The 22228-nt window shown below is 52.7% G+C and overlaps 1 protein-coding gene across 9 annotated transcripts in view; it reads right to left on the reverse strand.

The window, feature by feature from the left end:
- Window positions 1–2307: 2307 nt before the first annotated feature.
- The window catches only part of Mettl22 (methyltransferase like 22), a 27765-nt gene continuing 7844 nt past the window's right edge, over window positions 2308–22228 (reverse strand). For 2 of the 9 annotated variants that reach the window (XM_010644163.3, XM_033758506.1), the window contains 8 exons: window positions 21707–21747; window positions 21482–21626; window positions 18529–18600; window positions 17144–17197; window positions 15889–15969; window positions 15584–15686; window positions 13967–14135; window positions 8321–12916 (listed from right to left, as the gene is read on the reverse strand). In XM_010644163.3, coding sequence (XP_010642465.1) covers window positions 12881–12916; window positions 13967–14135; window positions 15584–15686; window positions 15889–15969; window positions 17144–17197; window positions 18529–18600; window positions 21482–21626; window positions 21707–21747 — 701 coding nt within the window. In that variant the 3' untranslated portion in view covers window positions 8321–12880. Of the gene's footprint in view, window positions 3425–4815; window positions 5846–7798; window positions 12917–13966; window positions 14136–15236; window positions 15310–15583; window positions 15687–15888; window positions 15970–17143; window positions 17198–18528; window positions 18601–21481; window positions 21627–21706; window positions 21748–22228 lie in introns of those variants that run through there. The other 7 variants (XR_784277.3, XR_784280.3, XR_784276.2 and 4 more) reach the window with 7 other exon arrangements.

Here is a 22228-nt window from a genome sequence, read left to right on the forward strand (position 1 = left end):
GGGCTCAGAATGTGTTCAAATTAGAGGGAAGAGGTTTTTCCCTTTGTGAACTCAGTGTGCCATGAGAATCCAGGATTTGTGGGAAATGAATGCTTTCAATGCTTTTCCCATAGGACCCTTCATGGAAAGGAATCTTGGAGGTCCTGGGAGTTTCAGAGATGCAACGCATGCTTCTGCTGAGTTCAGAGGTCCTGGCCTCACCTGGGCTCCCGGAGGTGGCTCCTACGCAGACTCCTCGGGCTCCAGACCCAGAGCTGAAGTGCATCCCAGCCATGTGACTCTTGGGGCCTCAGCCTCCTAAGCACGGAGGTGCTCTCTCTGTACTACTGCTGAGCCGTCTGTGTGGGGCTCGTGCCTGTAGCTGGGGAAATCAGTAGAGGTGTTCACATGAGGCCTTGCCCTCCTGGGGGATGAGGTCCAGCTCAAAGCTGCTGCTGTCGAACACCTTTCATGCTCCTCCATAACTAGAGGAAGGAGATGACACTCTGCCCCCATGACTCTCTGTCATCAAAGGATCGGGACCCTGCTGTCACCAGCCCGGCTTCTGATCTGGGGTTCCCAGGACTCTAGGCTGTGGTGAGAACAGAGGGCTGGGCTGGTCACACTGTGTGGCCCAGCCAAGGCCCTTGGGATCTGCTTCTGGGTAGGAGCTCTTAGGGGGCTACAGTGGGCTAGACACAGACCTGTCTGGGTTTCTGTGTAGCACTGCCACTGTGGGACCCATGGGGCATCTTCCTCAGAGGCCCTCAGTTTTCTTGACCTTAAGACAAGCTGATGCTGTGAGATGGGTCTGCCAATCAAGCAGGAGAGATGGTTGAACTTCGCACTGATTTCCCCAGCGCCAGACTCAGGCACAGGGCCGTGCTGGGGTCTGGGAGAGGAGCCCCGGTACGAAGGACCTCCAAGTCACGTGACCATACACGGATCACATGAGATAGGTACCTTGAAAGAGCTTGATAAATTCAGAGTGAGCAGAATGATTATCACTCAGTCCAGTGGGTAGCAACAGGTTACAAGTGGCTGTGTCAGGAGATGAGTCTGATTGTCAAGAATGTAGTGCTGGGCGTGGGGAGATGACGAGCTGCCGAGCATCCCGCAGTGCACAGGCCCGTCCCAGTGCAGAATGATTCGGCCCAGCAGTCAGCCACGCTGAGGCCGAGAAACTGCTCCAGCCACGCTCCTCTAGTTTGACAAACGAAAGGCCCCAGAGTCCAGACTCACCCAGTATGTGCACATCAGCCCGGCCTTGACCTCTGAGCTCTCTAAATCTCAGGTTCTTCATCTGTAGAATGGGTGAGAAGTAGAGCGTGGGTGAGGTTTAAGAGAGGTAAAGCAGACGTCTTACCCTGGGCTGGAACCAACCCAAGCTGTGTAAACACAGCGGGAACCACAGGAGTGGGAGGACCCCCACCGCATTTCTTGATTTTAGTTCTGAACTCCTCCCCAGGCCGCTGCCCTCCCCCAGAACATCCAGGTGAGCGTTGTCATGGAAACCTTTCAGGGATATTGCAGTGAGAGCTTAGCTGTTTTTCTCCCTCCCCAAAATAACCCTCCCTGTCAGTCAAGTAACACTTAAGCAAAGTGGTTAGACAAGTGGGATTGTTTTACTGTCATTAACTGTTGAGTGAGGCATTTACTTGGGGAATTTCCATCCCTCCTGAGAGGCTGCTAATAGAAAATGCAATGGTGGATAATAATAATGGCAATGGTGATAGCGACCACGATGGCTTCTGTCTCTTAACCCTCCGTCAGCTTGTGTGTCAGTAAAAAGTGACCCCCTAGAAGTAAGCAGCATTTTCTAGACAGGCTGCTGTGCTCAGAGAGCTGTGTTGGCGTCGGTCTGAGTTCAGATGCCACGTGCCATGTGCTAACCGCTAGGCTTTCTGCTCTCCCACAAAATGCCGGAAGAAGGCAACATGGGGAGAAAGCTCAGTTTCTCTTGGCCCTGGTCCCAGCACCCAAACCATCAGCTTCCGGTTCTTCTCTCGGTGTGCTCTGAAGCCAGAAACTCCAACACCTGTCCATGGTGTCCATGTTGGAGCTTGGCTCCTTCCTCGTTCACCTATTGGGTGCCAAAGAAAAGTTCCTGCTTGGCTGCAAAACCCATTGTTTCCTGAAGCCCGAGGAAGAACAAGACTGTGACCACATCTTCACCCTGGCGGGCCAAACCTTTCCATCCACCCAGGGGAGCCGTGCAGTAGTCTCTACCTACACAGCCCCGGACCTCCAGCAGGGAAACAAACACCTCCAACACCTCCAACACCTCCACTCCGGGCAGCTGATGTGGAAAGAACACCAAAGAACATCGATTTCCAATGCAGAGTTGGCCCTGGTTTTAGACAACACCCTGGCTACTTGTGAGCCCTGGGTCCTTGGGGGCCCTACATGAGCCCCTGAGCCTTAGCTTTTCTGCCTTTAAAATGGGTGCAGAGTTGTTAACACAGATAAATAAGATCAATATTATTAAGTGCTTAAGACATGTAGATTTGATCTGAACTAGGATACGGGGTTTCCTGGGCACCAGTGGATCACTGTATGGTGTAGAGCAGTTTACAGCCCCCCCACCCCGAGAGTCACTAGGTTCCCACGCGTTGGAGCAGCTGCCAATGGCCAAGAGGACCAAACCCTGGACGCCTTCCAGAGGACTTCTGCCATTGATTCACGAGGCTGGCGCGCCACCGTGTGGCGAGTTCTGAGGGAACCAGCACGCACATGGGCTACCCAAGGAGGGTGCTGTTCTCCTCAGGGCCTGGAGCCTGAAGTAACAGGAAGTGACTCTCAGGCCTCCTAGGGGAGGGAAGTCAGGAATCAGCTTTGTGCCTGCGCTCACCACTGGCTGGCGAGAGCAAGGACCCTGAGAGCTCCGAGCTGCATCCAGGCCTCTGTCCCTCAGCACAGCTGCCCCTCGGCCTTCCTGACCCTCCACTACAGCAGTAGCCCCTACACGGCTCAAAGTTTCTCCTTAGCATGCATCAACACCGCTAAGGTTATAGTTCTCAAACCATTAAAATGTGAGTCCTTTAAAATTGATTCCAGATAGTGAGCAAATGTCAAAGTCTTATTTACTTTACAAATGAGGGATTAGGTGTGAAGACAAGGCTGGTTCACAAAAGAACACAGAAAACCGGGATTTCTAATAGGAAATGAGGGACACGATGAGACACAACTGTCATATGAGACATAAATTCAGTGCATGTTTTACAGGGCAAGACACTGTACCTGCTGAGGTCATCTTAAAGCTTCGGTTTTATGGAGCTGTAAAATGCCTAATTGATAGATAATGTGCGTGACTCTGAAATGCTTTAGTACGAAGTCATTTTTTTCGGTCTTCCTTCTAGTTTTGGAGTCACTGTTGTTTATGCTACCTGAATCACAGTACGTATAGATGATCCTCAACTTCATATCTCAATAAATCCACTGCAGGCTGAAAATATAAGACAAAAAGAAATTCAACATACCCAATTTACTGAACATCACAGCCTAGCAACATGGTACCTGTACTGCACGTTGCTAACCCAGGAAAAGATTAAAATTCAAAGTGCAGCCTCCACCCCGTGGTAACAGTGGGAGGTTGGAAGTCATGGACCACCTGTACTTGACAGCTGTTTTCTCCAGGACGCAGGGTCCCTGAAGCAGGGATCTGGGATGTCTTCCTCCTTCCATGAGGCCTCCCAGCACCTAGTAAATCTCCAGCACATGCAAAGTGCTTGATTGATATCTGCAGAATGGCTGTAGTGTCAGGCTGGGCAGTGGACACAGTGCCAGTCCTGGTGAAGGGGACCCACAATCAGCACACCAGGTTTTAAAAGGCCATAGCACACAGAGCTGACAGGCTGTGGACACCGGGAAGGTTTTTGTGGAAGGGACAAAGGCAAGGGACCGGCTGGTGGTTTTAGAAGTGGGGTGCATCAAGGCAGTGTACGGCGGGAGCAGGGGGAGAATCATTATGGAGGATAGGAGAGGGCGGGAGGGGTTCGGGGTGACACAGTGTCCCCTCATGATGCTACAGCACAGCCTCGACATTCACTAGTGATGGATCCAGCCTGAGAGGCCAAGCTCCCACTCAGAAAGGTGAGGACACAGCCACAGCATGAAGATCTTCTGCCACATTTGCGTGCTGAAGAGTACATGTTTTTGAAGGTCTCACACATCTGATATCTTTCTGACCAGGGCCCAGAGTACATGTGAGGATCCGGGCCATGCCGCGTTTCCCTGGGGTTTCTGCAGCCAATGAGCAAGCTGTGGGCCTGCTGGGCTAGAACCCAGCTCTCTGAGGCCGACCCGAAAACTGCCTGGCTTCTTCAGCTTCACAGTGTTTGCAAGTATTTCTCCACAATTCAGTGCATACTCCTGAGATGATGACCTCTGCATTCTGGGAGTTTCCTGCTGCTGCTGAGGGCTGGGCATTTAGCTCAGTGGTTCCGTCGCCTGACTTTCTGCTGCTGCTGTAACAAATTCCCACAAACTGGAGGGCTTAAAACAACAGAGCTGGAAGTCTGACATCTGCCTCCTGGCTACCAGGGCAGCTCTGCACCACCGTGTCCTTCCCACGATGGTTCCTGCCCTGGAGCCAATCAACCCAGGGATTGAACGCCCTGAAACTATGAGCCAAAATAAAGCCTCCTAATTTAAGTTGTGGGTGTCGGGCATTTTGTCCCAGCAAAGGCAAAGATGGTCGGCCGTGGTGGCACACGCTTGTAATCCCAGCACTCGGGAGGCTGAGGCAGGAGGATCGCTGTGAGTTCAAGACCAGCCTGGGCGACACAGTGAGTTCCAGGTGAGCCTCAACTACACAGTGAGATCCTGTCTCAAAAAAACAACAAAAACAAAAAAGGCAAAGATGACTAATACGGACAAGAACATCTTTCAGGGGTGGCCACCACTCAGCCTGCTGCGGTTCTGAGAAGGCGAGAAGCACCATTTCTCATGTTTCTCAGGAATGACTGAAATTGTCTCAAGTTCCAGAGTAGAAGAAAGGGAATACGCCCTCCTGTGTTAGTTAAGGAGGGGCAGGAGATAGGCTGAGAGCCGGCCAAGCTATCCTCAGCCCGATGTCACTGCCTTTGAGACGCTTGCGGTTCTCTGCTTCCCCTGCACACCATATTTACTCGATATTGTGCCCGAATACTCTCTATAAAAATTATTAACTTGGCCAGGCACAGTGGCATCGGCTTGCAATTCCAGCTATGTGGGAGGATCACAAGTTTGAGGCCAGGCTGCAATTTAGGAAGACTCTGTCTCAAAATAAAACATCAAAAGAGCTGGGGATGCAGCTCGGTGCGGGGGATCCCTGAGTTCAACCCCAAGTACTGCCCCAAAAAGTTATTAATTCAACCTCAGCCGAGCAATGATAACCTTCCTGTTTCTGGTTTGCAACTCCTAGATGCCGTATTCCCCACCTGGAATACACAGAACAGGGTGAGGTGATGTGCTCTGCTGTGGGACCAGCTGAGGGTGACTTGGGCTTTGTGGGTCTTGTTACGGCCTGATTCTCTTCACAGGGGAGCCTTCTTCTTTTCCTGCTGTGGGAAGGGCTCCCTTTGGGTTACTAGGGGGTGTGAGAGCCACAGAGCTTGGACCAGGCCAGCGGGTGCTGCCTCGGGACACAGAGGAGCATTACTCAGAGCAGCACACGAAGGTGAAGGGACAGCGGCTGCCAGCTGCTCTCCTGCTGGGGTCTCTGGAGTCTGTTCAACCTCCTCCCACCATTTCCCAGCCTCACCTCAGAATCCCCCACCATTCTGCCTGTGGCTGCATTGGAACTTTATCTTGGCAGCCTCAATGATGGTTCTGCAGTCGGCCCCTGTGGTCTGCTGGTGGGCATGGAGGGCAGGTAATAAAGATCCTTAAGATACAAAGGAAGAATTTAGGCAGCTGGGGTAGAGCAGAGGTTCAATTCTGGGAATAGCATCTTGCTATGAAAACATCAAGATGGATACACTTTAAAAGTGCTTCACTTGAAATCGCCCTGGCATCTCTGGGGTCACAGCCTGCCATGCTTTGGGAAACGCTGTGTTCAGGTAAAGATGAGGTTAAGGGAGTTCAGCCGGGCACGGTGGTGGTGCCTCTTCAGTGATAGCCATCTATGCCAGAAAGCTGAGCATCATCCCCAGTTCCTTTTCCTGTGTCCCCCAAATGTCTCAGAAATGGACCCGGGTTCACACCTGGCTGGGTCGGGGGTGCAAGGGGATGAAGGGCTTTTGGTTGGAAGAGCACCTGGATGGGCACTGGGGCTGACGGCCTTGAGCTGCATTAGAACAGCGCCTCCGCATGGTGGTGTTGGCAGGCTCACCCGCCCGCCCAGATTGGCACCTCAGGGTAAGGGTGTGTCCTTTGCCTCTCTGGTGGGCAGGCAGAGTCGGTCTCCAGTGAGTGACTTTTGGGTAGTTCCTCCTTCTTGAGTGCAGGCTGGCTCACTGACTTGCATCTAAAGGACTGGACAGGACAAATGTGATGGCGTGTTGCTTCTGAGATGAAGTTATAAAAAGACTGGCTCCTGTCCAGTCGCCCCTCTCTGGGTCTCCTTCTGTGCTTGTTCTCATAATCCTGCTGTCGTCTCACTGCTTCTCACAGACCCACTGCAGAAGCCCACGTGCTTGGAAGGTGAAAGAAGTCCCTGGTCCATAGCTGGTGAGGAGCTGAGTCCTGTCAGGAACCACACGAAGGAATCCTGGAGTGGGTCACCCCAGCTGAGCCTTGGGATGGGACTGCAGCTCTAGCTGGTATCCCTGTGGCCTACAGAAAACCCTTTGGGAAGACGTCTCCATTAGTTGAAGTCCATATTCCAGGACTAAAAACCTGTGAGATAATAAATGCTTGCTGTCTTAAGCCTCTTAAGTTTTGGGGTATTTATACTGAGAGTATAGGTGACTGATTTCCTCAGTGCCCCATAGAGGATGGGCTTATATTACAATCTACTTAATGGGAGAAGGATCAACAGGTCCACATCTCCCTCTTCCACTCTCTTCATAGTGGCTGGATTTACGTCCTCTTTTGGTTTACTGCCAGGTCTGTGAAAAAGGAATGGACTAGAAATGCGGATAAGATCCATGGGGGGAACTTCAGCCTTTAGCAGAGCCTGTGGCCATACTCTCCTGGGCCTGGACACACCAAACTCCTGGTAAGGGAACCGGATAACGCGATGTTCAGATGAGCCTGCTGCCTGCTGTCTTGTTCGAGGCCAGTGATGGCGAACCTTCTAGAGCGTTTGGTGACAAACATCCTGCCGCAGCACGCATGCCGCGACGTTTGCCACCGCTGTACTAGTTTTCTGGGCCTCAAGTGGAGGGGAGCCAAAAGCAGGGTCTGGCGGCCCTGACCCACCTGAGGACTGGCTTTCCCTCCTATTTCTCTAGGTCCTTCTGAAATCTTTGGGCCAAAATTGATTTTATCGTTATAAATTAGCTATAGAGACACATTTTAATGTCTGGTAGGTTGGACTCAGTTGGCTTCAGTTGTCTCTTGGTACACGGTAGCTTTTTTTGGTTGTTGATGTTGTTACCATGGATCGAACATGGGTTCTTGGGCTTGTGAGGCAGGCGGCGGCACCACTGAGCTAAATCCCTGGCCCCATGGTAGCTTTTGGAGTATATGGATGTATTAAAGTTTCTTTTTATTTTAAATAAAAAAACACTGTAAAAACAAAATATATGCATATGGCATAAAGGACAAAGCCATTGATTCTCCTTTTCTAGTCCAATGCCCTAGGATTAATCAAGGTTAAGAGTGTGGTATGTTGCCAGGTGTGGTGATGCAGGGATGTAATTAATCCCAGCATTAGGGAGTTGAGGCTGGAGGATCAATGTGAGTTTGAGGCCAGCCTGGGCTACACAGTGGGACCCTGTCTCCAAAAATAAAAGTGTGGTGTGTAAGTGTCCATGTGCCTTAGAGGTGCTGTGCATGAGTTATGTCACTGAGGGCAAATTTCACAGACTGGCAGATAGCCTGACAGGAAGATCTTCAGACTCTGGAGCTAGACTTTCTGTGTGCAATCCCAGTGCTACCCCTAATCCCTTGTCATGTACGTGACCTTGGAAGAATTAGCTATTAGTGATGGTGAACCTGTTAGACTCTGCTTTCAACGATACGAACAGCCTGCTGTAGCACCGAGCCGCCACAGGTTCACCACTACTGAGCGAGCCCTTGTGCCTTAGTTTCCTTATCTGCAAAATGGGGTCAGTACTCCCAGGCTCGTGCGGTGTGGGTGACTCACAGCGAGTGTGTGTAAACTGTGCAGAACGGCTGACATCACTGCTACCACCACCCCCTCCAAGGTCTCCTGCTCCAGCCATGTTGGAGCCAGGCTTTCCTTCAAACTCACCGGTAAACTGAGGAAGACATGGAAGTAGCTTTCATTTCCTGGGTTGAAAATCAATCCACAATTCTCTGCTGTGCTGCCTGACTGCGGCGATATCACGACAGGAACACGGCTGCTGCCCCTGGGGCTCTGCCGTCTCTCTTCATGTGGGTCTTCTGGCTCGGGTGTTAGATACATGGGGCAGTGACAGTGACCTAAGGCCTTAGCCTTGCTCACCTTGAGTGGCTCGAGCCTTAGTGATGGGGATGCAGGATTCATTAACTGTGTCCTAGTTAATTAAGACTTTACCACCTATCGTGATTTCAGAATGAAGTTGCATTTTAATCATTACAACTCTGCTGTTGAAAAATCACTAACTCCTGGGCCGGGGATTTGGCTCAGTGGATCCACTCCCTGCCTCAGAACCGCAAGGGCTCAAGTTCGATCCCCAGTATCAAAAAAAAAAAGAAAAAAAAAAATCTCTAAGTCCTTCCTGTGGGAATCCAATTCAAGACCCACTTGGCCCAGGCAGCTATGAAGAGATCGATTTCCCTATTAATAAGTTTGTACACCGCATTTCATTTGGCTTTGTCTATTTCCACCGCCTTTAATCACTATGCGTGGTTATCGTCTCTTCCCTCACTTCTCATATGCCTCCCGTTCAATCACTTCCTGGCAGTGCAGAACCCTCACTTCCTGAACGCCAGTCTGGTCTGACAAGAGTCAGGGGCCCTCAATCATTACCCAAACCCATGGGCTTCTTTTCAGTCTGAGGTGCTGACCCTGCCCCCTAACTGTGGAATACAAAGCGGCCAGGGAGAGGCTGTCTTGACCTCCATTTGGCTTTACAGGAGGGTTACATACTCTGCTTCAAAATAAGCAGCTTCAGTAGCTTATAGCAAAACAGCCATTAACATTCTTTCTGGTAATGCGTGTGTTACATTACCCCTGCCCCATGCTGTGTCCTACCATAAGGGTGACACACAAGTCCCCACCTCATCCTCCTAACGTTCTCTCCCCAGGCCTGCCCGCAAATCTGTAATGTTTTCAAAACCAAGAAACCCTTATAAAGACTCTTCCCTAGCAGATTGATCCTCTCTGGGGACTTGCCTGCTATTTCTTGCAGTGCATTTGATAAATCTGCTCTTTCCTTGCTGTGGTCTTGATAAATTCTTTTCCTTCCTGTGTTGTTGGCCCTCGTAACACCACCGCCCTTTGTGGCTTTTGAAATCCACAAAGCCATCAGGTTGATGTATCCATCTCTTTGCAGAGAGATTTAAAAACTACCAGCTGGCTACCCAGTGTGGCTGGACAGCATCACCGGCCAATGCTGAGAAGCAAAGGGGACTGGCATCTGCGTTGTGCTATTGTACTGAGCCACCCAGGAAGGCTCCCCAGCTGGAGCTGGGATCCCAGGTGGCAGCCACTGCCCGCTTCCAATGTCTGCAGCGCCAGCCTCTGCTCAGGAGTGGAGCTGGGCACCCGGATGAAACAGCTTCCGCTCTCACATCACATGGACTTCACAACCGCAGAGAGGAGACACAGCAGCATCACCCCACTGGGAGGATCAGCTCCCAGGCCCACAGCTGTGTCTTCCCCGGCACCAGTGGGGGTTCATGCGGCTGCTGCAGCTGACAGCCAACATGCAGGTGGGTCACTGGGCACAGAAACAGCCAGGCGGTTACCTATCACTGTTTACATCATGGCTGCTGGGGGCCAACGCCTGTCCCCACTCAGGTCCCCTGGTCTAAGTCAGCTCCCCACGAGGGCTTCACAGCATGCAGCAGACGCATCCCGCTGTTACCCAGCTCTGATCTGAAGAACAGACCCTGAGGTCACTGCCTCTCCCCACAGGCAGGCACCAGGCATCTGCTGGATGCCGGGGTCAGTGGAGTGGAGAATGACTTGCCTGTTTCTCTGAGTGCCTCCTGGGTCCTCCAAAGTGACTTTCGTGTACAACACAGAGCCTGACATTGAAGTCAGGCCTGTTCAATTTGACTTTTCAAATTTGTTCTTTCCCAGCAATTCCTTCAGGACAGGGTAACAAATAGGATCCATTTTATTTATAGAGATGGGGAGAGATTGCTCACAATGATTTCTCCGGCAGGAGATGAAGCTAGACCAGCAAACATCAGGAATCACACAGGCCAAGGGCGTGCGTGTAGAAAATGCTCCCACACTGAAAGTCTCTCCAGTAGGACAATGTCTGCAAGCTACTGGAAACATCCCCAGGGCCAGACACAGCTCAGAGCACCTCACAGGGATCATCCAGAACAATCTTCACAGACATGCTGTGAGAGAAGGAGTCTTACTGTTTTCCAGGAGAAGAAACAGTGCAGAGAGGCGAGAGGATTTGAACACAGGTCAGCCCAATGTGAGCTGGCGGCTTTAACTACGAGTTACACACGGGCCCCGGACCCGCACGGTGGGGATCAGCCAGCATGTGTTCAAGTAGCAGCCGGCCCCTCTCAGGATCTGAGTCAGATTTGCATGCTGTCATGTCCCCAAGTGACTCACATGCACAACTGTGGGAAGTGCCGGGGGTGACGGCATCAGTATTTGTTGGTTTAAACAAATGTTTTCTACACAGGTTACAGCTGAACAACCACGTCTCCTCCTTGGGCCGTATATTTCTCTGAAAATGTCAGAATGCGTCAAAAAGAAAATTGAGTCCAATGGCTGGGTTAATTATCCAGCGGAACATCTCGATGGTTTGATGCTTCTGAAATATCACCGACAAACAAGCACTTGCAAAGGCTCAAGTGAGGCCGTAAAACACAGTGATAAGGGCACACTTCAGCGCTGAAGTGAACATCTGATGATGCTCTGAGTTATGGTGGATCAAGATTAATTCTGGGCTCCACTTAGAGGCAGCTTTCAGGCCGAGTGGTTTAGACATAAAAGCAGCTTGCCCTAATGCGCAGGTGAAGGTGGTGACAACTCTATTGCCTGGTGCCAATTACATTTATGGACTTGTCCCCAGGAGTGCTGGGAAAATGTCACTGTTCGTGCTGAGGCAAGGCCAGCTGGGGGCCCTGTCTAGCACGGTTGTTTTCAGACTCATTACTAATGCATGTGACCTACAGCCCTGCTTCGTGACAGCATGTCTGCCGGGGAGCAGTTTTTGTAGGAATTCTAGAAAACAGGAAAGGGCCCAGGCTCTGCAGTCGAACCCAGTGCTTCTGGAGGGACAGCTAGGGTCTGGTCAAAGTCAGATTCTGACTCAGGTGGGCCCTGGGTGGGGCCCAGTGCTGCTTCCGGGAGACCGTGGGTGCTGGTGCTGGTCAAGGGACCACACTGGGGAGATGCGGGAAGTCAGCGGGTCTGGACTCCAAGCCCGACTCTGCTCTGGTAGCTGTGTGGTATTGGGCAGTCCCGCTGCCTCTCTGACCTTCCTATTCCTCATGTGTACGTAACACTGCTGTAGGATTTAGGGATGATGAGTGCACACAGGTTTCCCCCCAGTCCTCCCACCCCGGGGTGGGGGCAGGTGAGACACACTCTGTACTCCAGCGTTACAGCTTCAACTGAGAACCATTTTTCTTTCCTCCAATAGCTGGTTCTGTCCCAAGCCAAGGTTTCTCTACTTCGGCATTCTTGAATCTCTGGGTTAGATCGTTTTCTACTGTGCGGTTTAGCAGCAACCCGTCCTCACCTACTGGGCACCAGGAGCACTTCTGCCTCTCCTACAACCAAAAATGTCTCCAGACATTGTCTGGTGCCCCAGGAGACAAAATCACCCACGATTAAGAAACGCTGTTCTAGTTGATAATTTAGATGAGTAATGTGTGCCTACTGCGTGCCGGATGATACGCCAGTTATATGGTGATGCTTCAGGCAAACCAGGTCCCTGATCCCAAGGAGATTTTTTTCTTTTGGAGCCTTAATTTTCTCAATCATAAAAGCCGCACTGCTGACCTCCTAGATTTGCTGGAAGGATAAAATGAGCTTAAGTCTTGCAAATGTTTGGCCCCAGACATGAGGATAAGATAACAACTAGGGAAATGGACCTGGGCCTCTCGGCTCTTCTGTTTGGCCTAAGCACACCTGATTTTAGTTATAAAGGGTTAGAATTGAAAATTTAAAAGAAGCCACTTGCTAGTTCAGTCCACTCTTGGGCACAGGGCCCTCACTGGAGGGAGGAAATGAGACGTTTGTGCCAAGTGGTTATGACAGCAGTTGTGGCGAGCATGAAAGACACCCGTAAACAGTGGAGGGCGTGTGCAGACTGCACAGTCCCGGCCCCAGGGGAGTCTGCGCAGAAACAGCCGGCTGCAGTGGAATCAAGCTGGGAGCACTCGCTCAGCTTGACCGAACCGTGCCTGAAGCATACTGGGCACCAAGTTAGAGGCGTGGGGCACACAGGCCACTAAGTGGGCTCCCAGTCCAGAGCAGAAGCGCTCTCTGGCTGCTGCTGGGAGGCAAGGACAGGCTCCAGAAAACCATCTTAGGTCATGGAAGGCAAACACTTACCATGCTTCTGAAATGACAGTGTCTGAAGTGCAAGATTTTGCCGAACTTCCGACTTTATTAGAAATATATTCTGTGAAGTCAAGAGGCCACCGGCGTTGTGAAGGCAGCGGGTCACGTTGTTGGTTCTGCAGTGATCTTCCAGAGCTCCTGCAACAGAGGAAGGACAGGCTTCTGAGGTGCGCAGGGATCCTCACAGTTCCAGAAGAGGGACCAACTAGCCAAAGGGAGGACTCAGAGGACTGGCTAACCAGGGCAGCAGAGTTAGTGTAGCAGTGGTTTCCTGAATGCACTGAGGCTCTGGGCTGTTGCTTCTGTTTCACAGTGACAGAGGCTACATGGACAGAGTCTAGCGTTAGCCGAAGGGAGTGATGGGACATCACACAATTGAAGGGGCTGCTAGGGGAAAGGCAGCAAGGCGTCACTATTTCTCCATTCCGTGGGGCTCTTAGCCCCCGTGGATCTAGAGAAAGGGCTAAGAAAAGAGAGAACAAAAGAAGCTAACTCTGTCTCCTTGGACTCCTGTGAATCTAGCTCATGGTGATTTTGAGGCTAATTCTGACTTTTCAAATATTTCCTAAGTGCTGGCTCAAAAGTTATAATAGGAAGTGACGTGGTTGTAGGATGAACTGCACCCTGCCACTTCCTGGCGGGAAGACAGGTCAGCTGTCGCCATGAGCACTGAGCAAGACAGAGGGCAAAAGGTGCCCGCTCAGCCTGGTGCCTGGCGCGTGGCAGCCGCCCTCCTAGGGGGGACTACGCAGCAGCCCGGTATGGGGGTCCCACTGCGGCAGGATCACCAGGGCGAGCGCGATGACACAAGCCTTCCAGGGGTTTCCACAGTGCAGGTGGGACCGCAGGCCCCCTACAGGAGCCCCGCTGTAGGTCCTGTGGGCCACTGCAGCTCCCCTCTGGAACCTGCCGCTCTCCCGTTTCCTCTGATGCCTGAACTACCCGCAGGAAAAGTCTGAAGAGTCGGTGTTTAGGGTGTGCCCACAGGCCCGCTGGACACGGTCACTACCGACACTGGGCAAGGTCCCCCACCAGCTTTGCCACAGACGGTCGCAGGTCTGTGGTCTCTGCCACCTGCAGGGCTGAGGGCATGGCCTGAGTGTGGCGCCCTTGGCTCATCACCTACTCTACCCAGAGGCAGCAGCCTCCTGCCAGAGCAACCCACGGAACCCCGCCAGGAGGACCTACCAGCTGCCGGATGCGCTCGTAAGTGAGCAGCTGCGGGAAGGACGCCTCCACCGGCTCCACCACAAAGTGCAGCCTGCCGTCCGAGAGCTTCTCCAGGGCAAGCAGGGAGGAGCGGAAGTGATCATAGACTTCGCATGTGACGTCCAGGTGTCTCAGTGTGAAGTTGAACCTGTGGACAAGCAGCAGACACACAAACTGCTGTCACTCCTGGGCGGTGCTGGTTTCCTCACAGCCCGCCACCGGTTCCTCCCCGATCTCGTTTCCTGCGCGTGGACTTTGACTCTGCCCTATTACACACTGGCTAAGCATCCCAGCCGAATACTTCCTGAATCTGTACAGCAGTGTGGGAGGTGCAAGGGGTTACACCCACTTTCTAGATGGGGAAGCTGAGGCTCTGAAAGCTGGTTATGGCCACACAAAGATAAACACAGTGCATGCCTCTGCAGTGCCACCAACGGGCACGAGGGCAGACTGGCACAGGCCTCTCTGTGCTCCTGTGGGCTGCTCCACCGGCACAGAACCTCCATGGAGCTGTCCCAGAACCGTGTGTGGGATGAGCAGTGGACGCAGAGGTGCAGAGCCGGCTAAGAGTACAGCACACAGAGGTCACACTGCCAGGGAGCTGCTGGGCTGTGGAGATGACAGTGAGAGGCAGAAGGGAGTGGACCTCAGAGCTGAGTCTTTCAACACCAGAATCTACAAGGTGATTCCACTTGAAATTCAAGCTCCTCACCTCTTTCCCTTTCCCTTCACCATTCTTTTATTATGAAAAAATTTGAACACGCACAAGCAGCAGCAACAGTAAACTGCCATGAACTCGTCACCTGGCGTCAGCCACTGTCCCCCTGCTCTCCCCAGGTCCTCGTGAGCGTGCCGTGTCAGACATCACAGTGTTCTCCTGTGAGTACATCAGTGCGCATCTTGAAGAGGCAGACTCTTCACCCAAGACATATTTAATAGTAAATTTTTTTTTTTTTTGGTACCGGGGATTGAACTCAGGCCCTTGTGCTTAGCAAGGCAGGTGGTAGGACCACTCAGCTAAATCCCCGGCCCCCTCAGTAAGTTTTTAACATCACCTATGTATTGTTCAGCTTTTGCTAAGGGTCCTGGATTTGCCCTTTGTGGTCTGTAAAATCAGGACCCCTTGTGGCTATGAAGTCTTTAGCATCACCGGTACAAACCCTGCCACAGTGGACAGATGAGAATGTTTAGCTCTGAACACAAGTCTAGCACAGAAGAGGTGGAGTGAAGACTCAGCATGCGACCTTACCAAGACGGGCAGGGTTAGCTCACAGGAAATCGCTCCTCCAGAGATGCTCTCAGTTCCTACTTTTGTTACTAGCCTTTCAGTTTCATTTGTAGGTTTTGTGAAAGAAAAGGAACACAGAAAAGTTGATTTTTTTTCTGTAGGAAAACTAAATGCGGAGGATGCTAACAGTGGCCCAAAATGGCCTCGGCCTTTAGATGGCCGCAGGTGGCCGTGCAGCTATCAGGTCCCTCACCCCGGCCCCTCACGGCTTCCTCTGGGAGTGGGCGGTTGGGGCCTGCAGCGCGCAGCGTGGATGAAGAGGCGGCAGCCAAGGGGGCGAGCAGCCTGCGCAGGCCGGCGTGGCTCACCTCTTCTCCACTGACAGCAGGGCGGTGCAGGCGTTCTTCAGCCGGCCGGTGAGCCGGCACAGTGTGCAGAACAGGGCGTCGGTCAGGGCGTCGTCATAGAACACTGCGGGAGAGAACACGCCCACTTCAGAGCCATCTGCTGAACGCCCTCTGTCCTCTGACCCGGAGAGGATCCCGGCCCCGCGGCCTCACAAATGGTGGTGGCTGAGGTAGGCTGTTCTGGAAGGGCGATTCCAGGCAGCAGAGGCCCAGGGGAGTGCAGGGGACCCTGAACCGCACGCACGTGACCCTGGAGCCTTCCTCACCTTCCGCAGCGAACAGCACAGTGGTGTGGTCATACAGGTCAGAGATGTCCTCTTCCGTCCAGCTGAAGGGGACCTCAGGATCTGCAGAAGAAAGGACGCTGCGGCTCAGTCCTTTCTCTGCTGGCCACCAGCTCTCCTGGAGACTGACTCAAGGAAATTTCAGGACCGAGAGGGTTGGAGGCAGCTTCTGCTAGGCAGGCTGCTGGCGTCAGGGTCACAGCTGACAATGGGAACAGCCACGGTGTAAGGACTGCCCCACTTGCCAGGAAGATTCCAGCCTTACCCACTGCCCTGGTCAGCAGCCACATGAGTACATGAGTACATGCTGTTCAAATCTCTCCTGTCCCCATTTACTTGCTGTGTGACCCCCAAACACTTGGTATACCTCTCTGGGTTTCAGTTTTTATGCTAAGGGCTTGAGGTGTTCCTCAATAGTGGAGTGCTCACCTAGCATACAAGAGGCCCTAGGTTCCATCCTCAGCATCATTAAAAAAAACCAAAACAAACCTAAAACCAAGAAACAACAACAAAAAAAAAACAGGCGCGGTGGCACACGCCTGTAACCCCAGCACCTGGCAGGCTGAGACAGGATGACTGCCCTGAATTTAAGACCAGCCTGGGTTACAAAGTGAGTTTAAGGCCAGCCTGGACTAAGCAAGACCCTGTCTCAAAAAACAATGCCACCAACAAACAAAACAAAAAAGGGCCTGATAGTACTTCCCTCACAGGACTGCTGGGAAGGTGAGAGACCCGGAGTACTTGAAGTGCGTGGCAGGTGACAGGCATTCAAGCCATGTTTTCTCCACCCGCCTCTGGCAGGGAGAAGGACAGCCTCTCTCTGAAGAGCAAGCACTCAGGTGTGAAACAGGTTGCAGAAGAGATTTAGGAGCCCTTTCTACCCCAGGAGCCTCCCGGCATCACCCTCTGTGCCCGAGGTCATGCCCTGACCCTGCCAAGGACCAGCTGTGTGGCCTCTGGCTGCCATCAATGCATGGGCTCTGAATCCACACCCCATCCAGGGTGTATCAAGCCCACAGGGACCCCGCGATCTGAACAGCACCATGGACACAAGGCGCTGGCGCGTGGCCAGTGCACGGAGAAGACCAGCTGTCACTGGCCTCGGGAGGGAGCCTGCCAGGGGCTTGGTGGCACGGTGGTGGCAGCCAGGGATCTGCAGCTTAATCAAAGCCACACAGCTGAGACCCGGGGATATCACAGAGAAGCCGCTATAAAGGGGATGAAAGGAGGAACACACCGGTGCAGAGCTTGTCCTTTAGCCAGTCCAGCTCCCTGACCTTCACCACGCCACCTGCAAAAACGAAAATGAACAGAACTCCTAACCTCTCCACATAACTCAGAAAATAAACCTTTAAGCAAGCTACATGCCAAGGTCCACGCCTCCGCCCCTCGCGCTCACCATTACCCCGTCTGTCCACCCTCACGTCCTCCCTCCCTGCCTGCTGGGAGTGTTGGGTGTCAGTGTCTGCGCCGGACACAGGGAACATAAATATCGGAGTCCTCGTTTCTGCCACAGAAGGGGAGATGGGCAGATAACAGATGCTACAAGACTGCACGGTTGGGGTGATGCTGACGGGAGGTGCCAATGCTGCAGGAGAAAAGACTGAGCCAGGTCCGGGGCTGTAGAGGGGCCTTGCATAGCTCACGGCTGCACCTCCCATCTTCACCAACACCTCCTGCACACTGTGCACTCAGCGGTATTGCAGGAGTGGGGAGGGCACACACCAGTTTGCCGGCCGAGTGCACGGATGTTAAAAAGCAATGTCATTAGCATCTGCTGGAGACCTGGGAGGAGCTCTGGGAGGGAAGAGCGCCAGATGGAGGAGAAGTGCAGAGACCTCAGGAAGGGGCCCCGAGAGAAGGCTGAAGGTGCTGGAGGTGCGGGGGGTTAGCAAGGCTGTGAGTGGAGAGGGAAGCACAGGGGACAACCAGGACATGTGGACAATAGGCCAGCCAGGAGCTTGGTCCCAATGCCGACGGCAACAGGAAACCACTTGGGGGCCTGAATCCCGCAGGTCTGATTCCCTGCTTGGAGGAGGTCCACAGGGCAGTCCAGGCAGGGGGTCTCCACTATCACTGACCATATAAACCCATTCCCATGAGCTAGCTGTACAGAGACTGGGCGGTCAGGCAGATGGGGTGCAGACACCGGAGAGAGGCAGAGCCTGACATGAATCCCTGGCCCACTGTCAGGAGAAGAGGCAGGGAGGCAGGCAGCAGTCGGGCCGAGGAGGTGTGGCAAGGGAGGGAAGAGCCTGTATACATCCCATGGGCACTGGTCCCTGGCAGGTTTTCCGAGCGGAGTGGAGGCCTGCATCTCAGAAAGACCTCTGGATGATGCATGGAAGACAGAGCACATGAGGAGCCGGGAAGACCAGCTGGGGAGCGGGGCGACACTGCCAACCTCCAGGCCAGAGGGAGCTGATGGGGGATGTGGTGGTGGGAGCAGGGAGGTGACCCAAGCGCAGGTCACTTGGGAAGCGATGTGAAGCCAGGACAACACCTGCTTCCTCCATTCACCTGGTGCAAAGGGAAGCAGGTGGGATCCCACCAGCCAAAGTCACCATCTTGGTTGTTTCTCCTGCCTGCCAAACAGAAACCTCTCTTGCTGCTGGGCCTCACCTCCAGCGGCAGCCAGGTGGCTGTTGAGGGCAACGTTTCGCTGACACATGGCCAGGAGGTCTGCGCCGACATCTGGAACGACAGGGCACGCCAGGACGTGCCGGCTGTTAGTATACTTCTGTCTCCACGGTCCTGCCCGGAGAGCTGCTACCACCAGCCTGACTGCAGAGACCAGGGCCCTGCCTCTCTTTATGAGTTCTAGTGCCCAAAATAAGTCCATGCACTGCAGCCTCTTTTCAGTGATTCCGTCCCCACAAAATGTGAGATTCTCATCCTGGTGGGGACAGACTGCATTCTAGAAGGCACAAGAAAGAGAACCAACATCTCTCAAGTACATATGTGAAAAGATGCATTGTGCAGACACCTTGGGAGCCGGTATCGGGATTCCCATTTCACAGGCCGAGCCTTTGAGCAAGTCCCACGACCAATGAGAGCAAGACCTGCGATCTGAATCGAGGATCTCTGGCTCTAAATTTAGGTTCCTTGCTGATTCCCCAGAGCAAGGACTAGAGAAGGGTGTCCAATAGCACTGAGAGGTAGAGCAGACTCAAACAGACCAGGTAATTCTCTCTGCTGGCGATTCACTGTCTGCTACCACCAGTATCTCTGGCTACTCACACGAGGTGAGATTTCTCATCCTTTCCTTAGAGCTGATTGGTAGTACAGGAGATTTTCGTGCTTTGCTAAGAGGGAACTTCCTCTTAGGGGAAGGTACCCGAGAAGGTACAGGATGTCTTGTGGACGTCTGCTTGGTCTATTACGGGCGCAGTCACCTCCACCCAGGTCGGTGCATACTCCCTGGGGTCTAGACAGTGTGTATGTGTTATGGTCTAGACCTAGAAGGTCCCCCCAAAGTCTCCGGTGTTCAGAGGCGGGGGCTTTGGGAAGGTGCTTGGGCCATGGGGGCACGATACTCACCAGTGGGTTAATCCACTGGGAGCACTCAGCTGACTGCTATTCAGAGGGGGCCTGGTTGGAAGAGGTGTCACTGAGGGCGAGCCTCTGGAGGACATGCCTCCCTCCCAGCTCCTTTCTCTGCTTCCTGGCTGCCATGAGGTGAGCAGCTTTTGCTCTGCCATGTCCTTCTACCATGACCTTAGAACCAGGCAACCAGAGACTGAGATCCCAGACTCACGAGCCAAATGAAACTCCTCCTCCTCTATGTGGTGGGTGTCAGTTATTTTGTCCCAGGAACAGGAATCCTGACTAATACAGTACCCAGGGGTCATGAAGAGCCCGGGATCAGGTACAGAGGATGTTGTATGACAAGTTTAAGTTTTGAAATCTTGTTTTTTTAAAGTTGGGTGCTGGGATCCAACCCTGCTAAGGATGCTAAGCTGGGAGAACCACTCCCAGCCTCCCTATTTTAAAATCTGTATGGTAGTTTTTGTTACAAGAACTCTTACGGTGAGAGAAGTAGCCATGGCCGAGGTAGGAGACCCGGAGCCGTGAAGAAGCCCTATGTATCCCTTTGCTGAGAGAGCTCACAGAACACTGCAGCATGGGATGGCCCCAAAAAGTATCCACGTAACCAAAAAACTGCACTGTGCGCAACTAGATCAAGCCAAGGGTCTCACATCTCACAGTGCTCAAGCAGGAACGGAGAGCAGCCGCTGAACCTTAGCCTCTGTCTGTCCCTCTGTACGAAGGGGTGGTAAAAGGCTCTCTGGCCACCGTCCAGTCACATGTGAAGTCACAACATGGTGCCGATGCCTGGGAGAGGGCTGTGCTACTGCAGTGTACCACTAGCATCTAAATGCGACTTCCCTACGCTGGCAAATCTCCCTCCCAAGGAGCTAAGACAGCTGTGCCCTGCTGTTATGTACCACGCACCGAGCAAAGCTCTGGGCTGTTCCTTCGTGGCCTGACTCTGAGAAGAGCTCACTGGTAACCTGCACAATTTGGCTAAGGAGAGTCAAGAAGTGTCACCTAAATGTGGCTTCCAGGCTAGTGGTCACCTCAGTTCCAGCAACAGGACGCCCAGTTTCCTCCCTCCTATCTCAGAAGCAAGGTCAGCACCATGATATGGTCACTAGCAAACGACAAAACACAATCCACATCAGCAGACACCTCTTTGCCTAACCGATGGGAGATTTAAAATATCGTCACAATGTTCATCCGAGGAGACTACTGCTCTCTCAGACTGGTACACACCCTCCGTTCCATTAACAGCACCTCCCCGGGTCAGTTGTTGGTTCTGATCGGTGCACATGACGCTTGGCAACAGAAAGGTTAAAAACCCAAAAGGATCCAGGGGCTGGGAGTGAAATTCATTGACAGAGGGCTTGGGTAGCACATGCTGATGGGCCAGGCAATTTTTAACAACATGGGAAAATGCTCTTGGAAAAGATGTCTTTCAACACTTTGCACCGCGTGTAGTTTTATTTCGGCTACTCTTTGAGATGATGCAGGTGCAGAGGAAGACGATTATAATGTTTATAAAAAGAGTTAAAACAGAGTCTAATAAAACGTAGTAACCGGGGGCCAGTGGCTTGGATTCTCCACACCTGGAGGTGTCTTGGGCACACAGCAGGTGCTGAACAAATGGCATACTGATGAATAAATCTGGGGATTGTACAATTACAAGTAATTTTTATTTGCTTTTTTATAAACGTCTCAAAGAACAGGCAAAATTTCTGTAACCAGGAAGAAATGATAAACTCGCTCCGGAGAGCTTAGGAAAGGGAACCTTCTCATCGGTTTCCTGGGATGCTTGCTCTTTCTTGGGGTGAGTGGAGACGGGGCACTGGACCCTTCTGATGCTCAGTGGTCTGAGGCTGGCAACAGCGTGACCCCTGCGACATTATCAAGAAAGAAGACTGCATGGGAGAACCAGGGGAGCAGGCCGGGAAATCAACAGCACCGTGTCCAATCCAGGTGCCCCTGCCTCACATTCTACAGGCCGGACCCTCTGTGAAGCCCCTCCCTGCAGCCTGGGCCATCGCCTCGTTACCTGTACAATACACGGTCCGCGCCATGGTGGCTGCCACGATGCTGGCGAGCCCTGTGCCCGCCCCGAGCTCTAGCACAGTTCGTCCCTGGAAGAGGTCCCGCCGGAACAGGATATAGTCTGCCAGGAGCAGGGCACCCTGCCACACCTGGAGGGGCGAGGAGAGAGGTGTCAGGAGGCTCTGGAGAGACCCTCTGGGGCCAAGGGCAGCAGACAGGACACACCCACCTGCTTGCCAACATCCTCCAGGGGGGTGGCCATGGTGTGCTCTAGACAGGATGGAAACCAAGAGAAACGCCCATGTAAAAACGGGGACAGATGGAAAAGCACCAATGTGGCAGGGCGGACGCCAGAGCGAGGTGCTCTGGAGAGCCGCAGAAGCAGGGCCATGCTAAGCGGTGTCTGAACATCCCCTGAAGCCCAGACACCGAGGATCACTGAGGTTGAGCCAGGTCTGGACCCAGCCTAATCACACACACGCGCCATACCGCACTTTACGTCCATGGCTGCAACTTTACAGTTCTAATACACTTACGTGCTAATAATAAATACAGCTCGTCCCTCAGTATTTGCTTACACTTGGAACCGCATCAGAAGTGAACAGTGTAAGTTTGAGTTTATGTTCTTTTTAAAAAAGTTGATGAGTGGGGCCGGGGATTTAGCTCAGTGGTGCCTCTGCCTGCCTCCAAGCACAAGGACCCGAGTTTGATCCCAGGTACAAAAAAAAAAAAAAAAAAAAAAAAAAAAAAA

Source organism: Fukomys damarensis, unplaced genomic scaffold, assembly GCF_012274545.1.
Source record: "Fukomys damarensis isolate Sample0158 unplaced genomic scaffold, DMR_v1.0_HiC HiC_scaffold_34, whole genome shotgun sequence".
Lineage (NCBI taxonomy): Eukaryota > Metazoa > Chordata > Mammalia > Rodentia > Bathyergidae > Fukomys > Fukomys damarensis.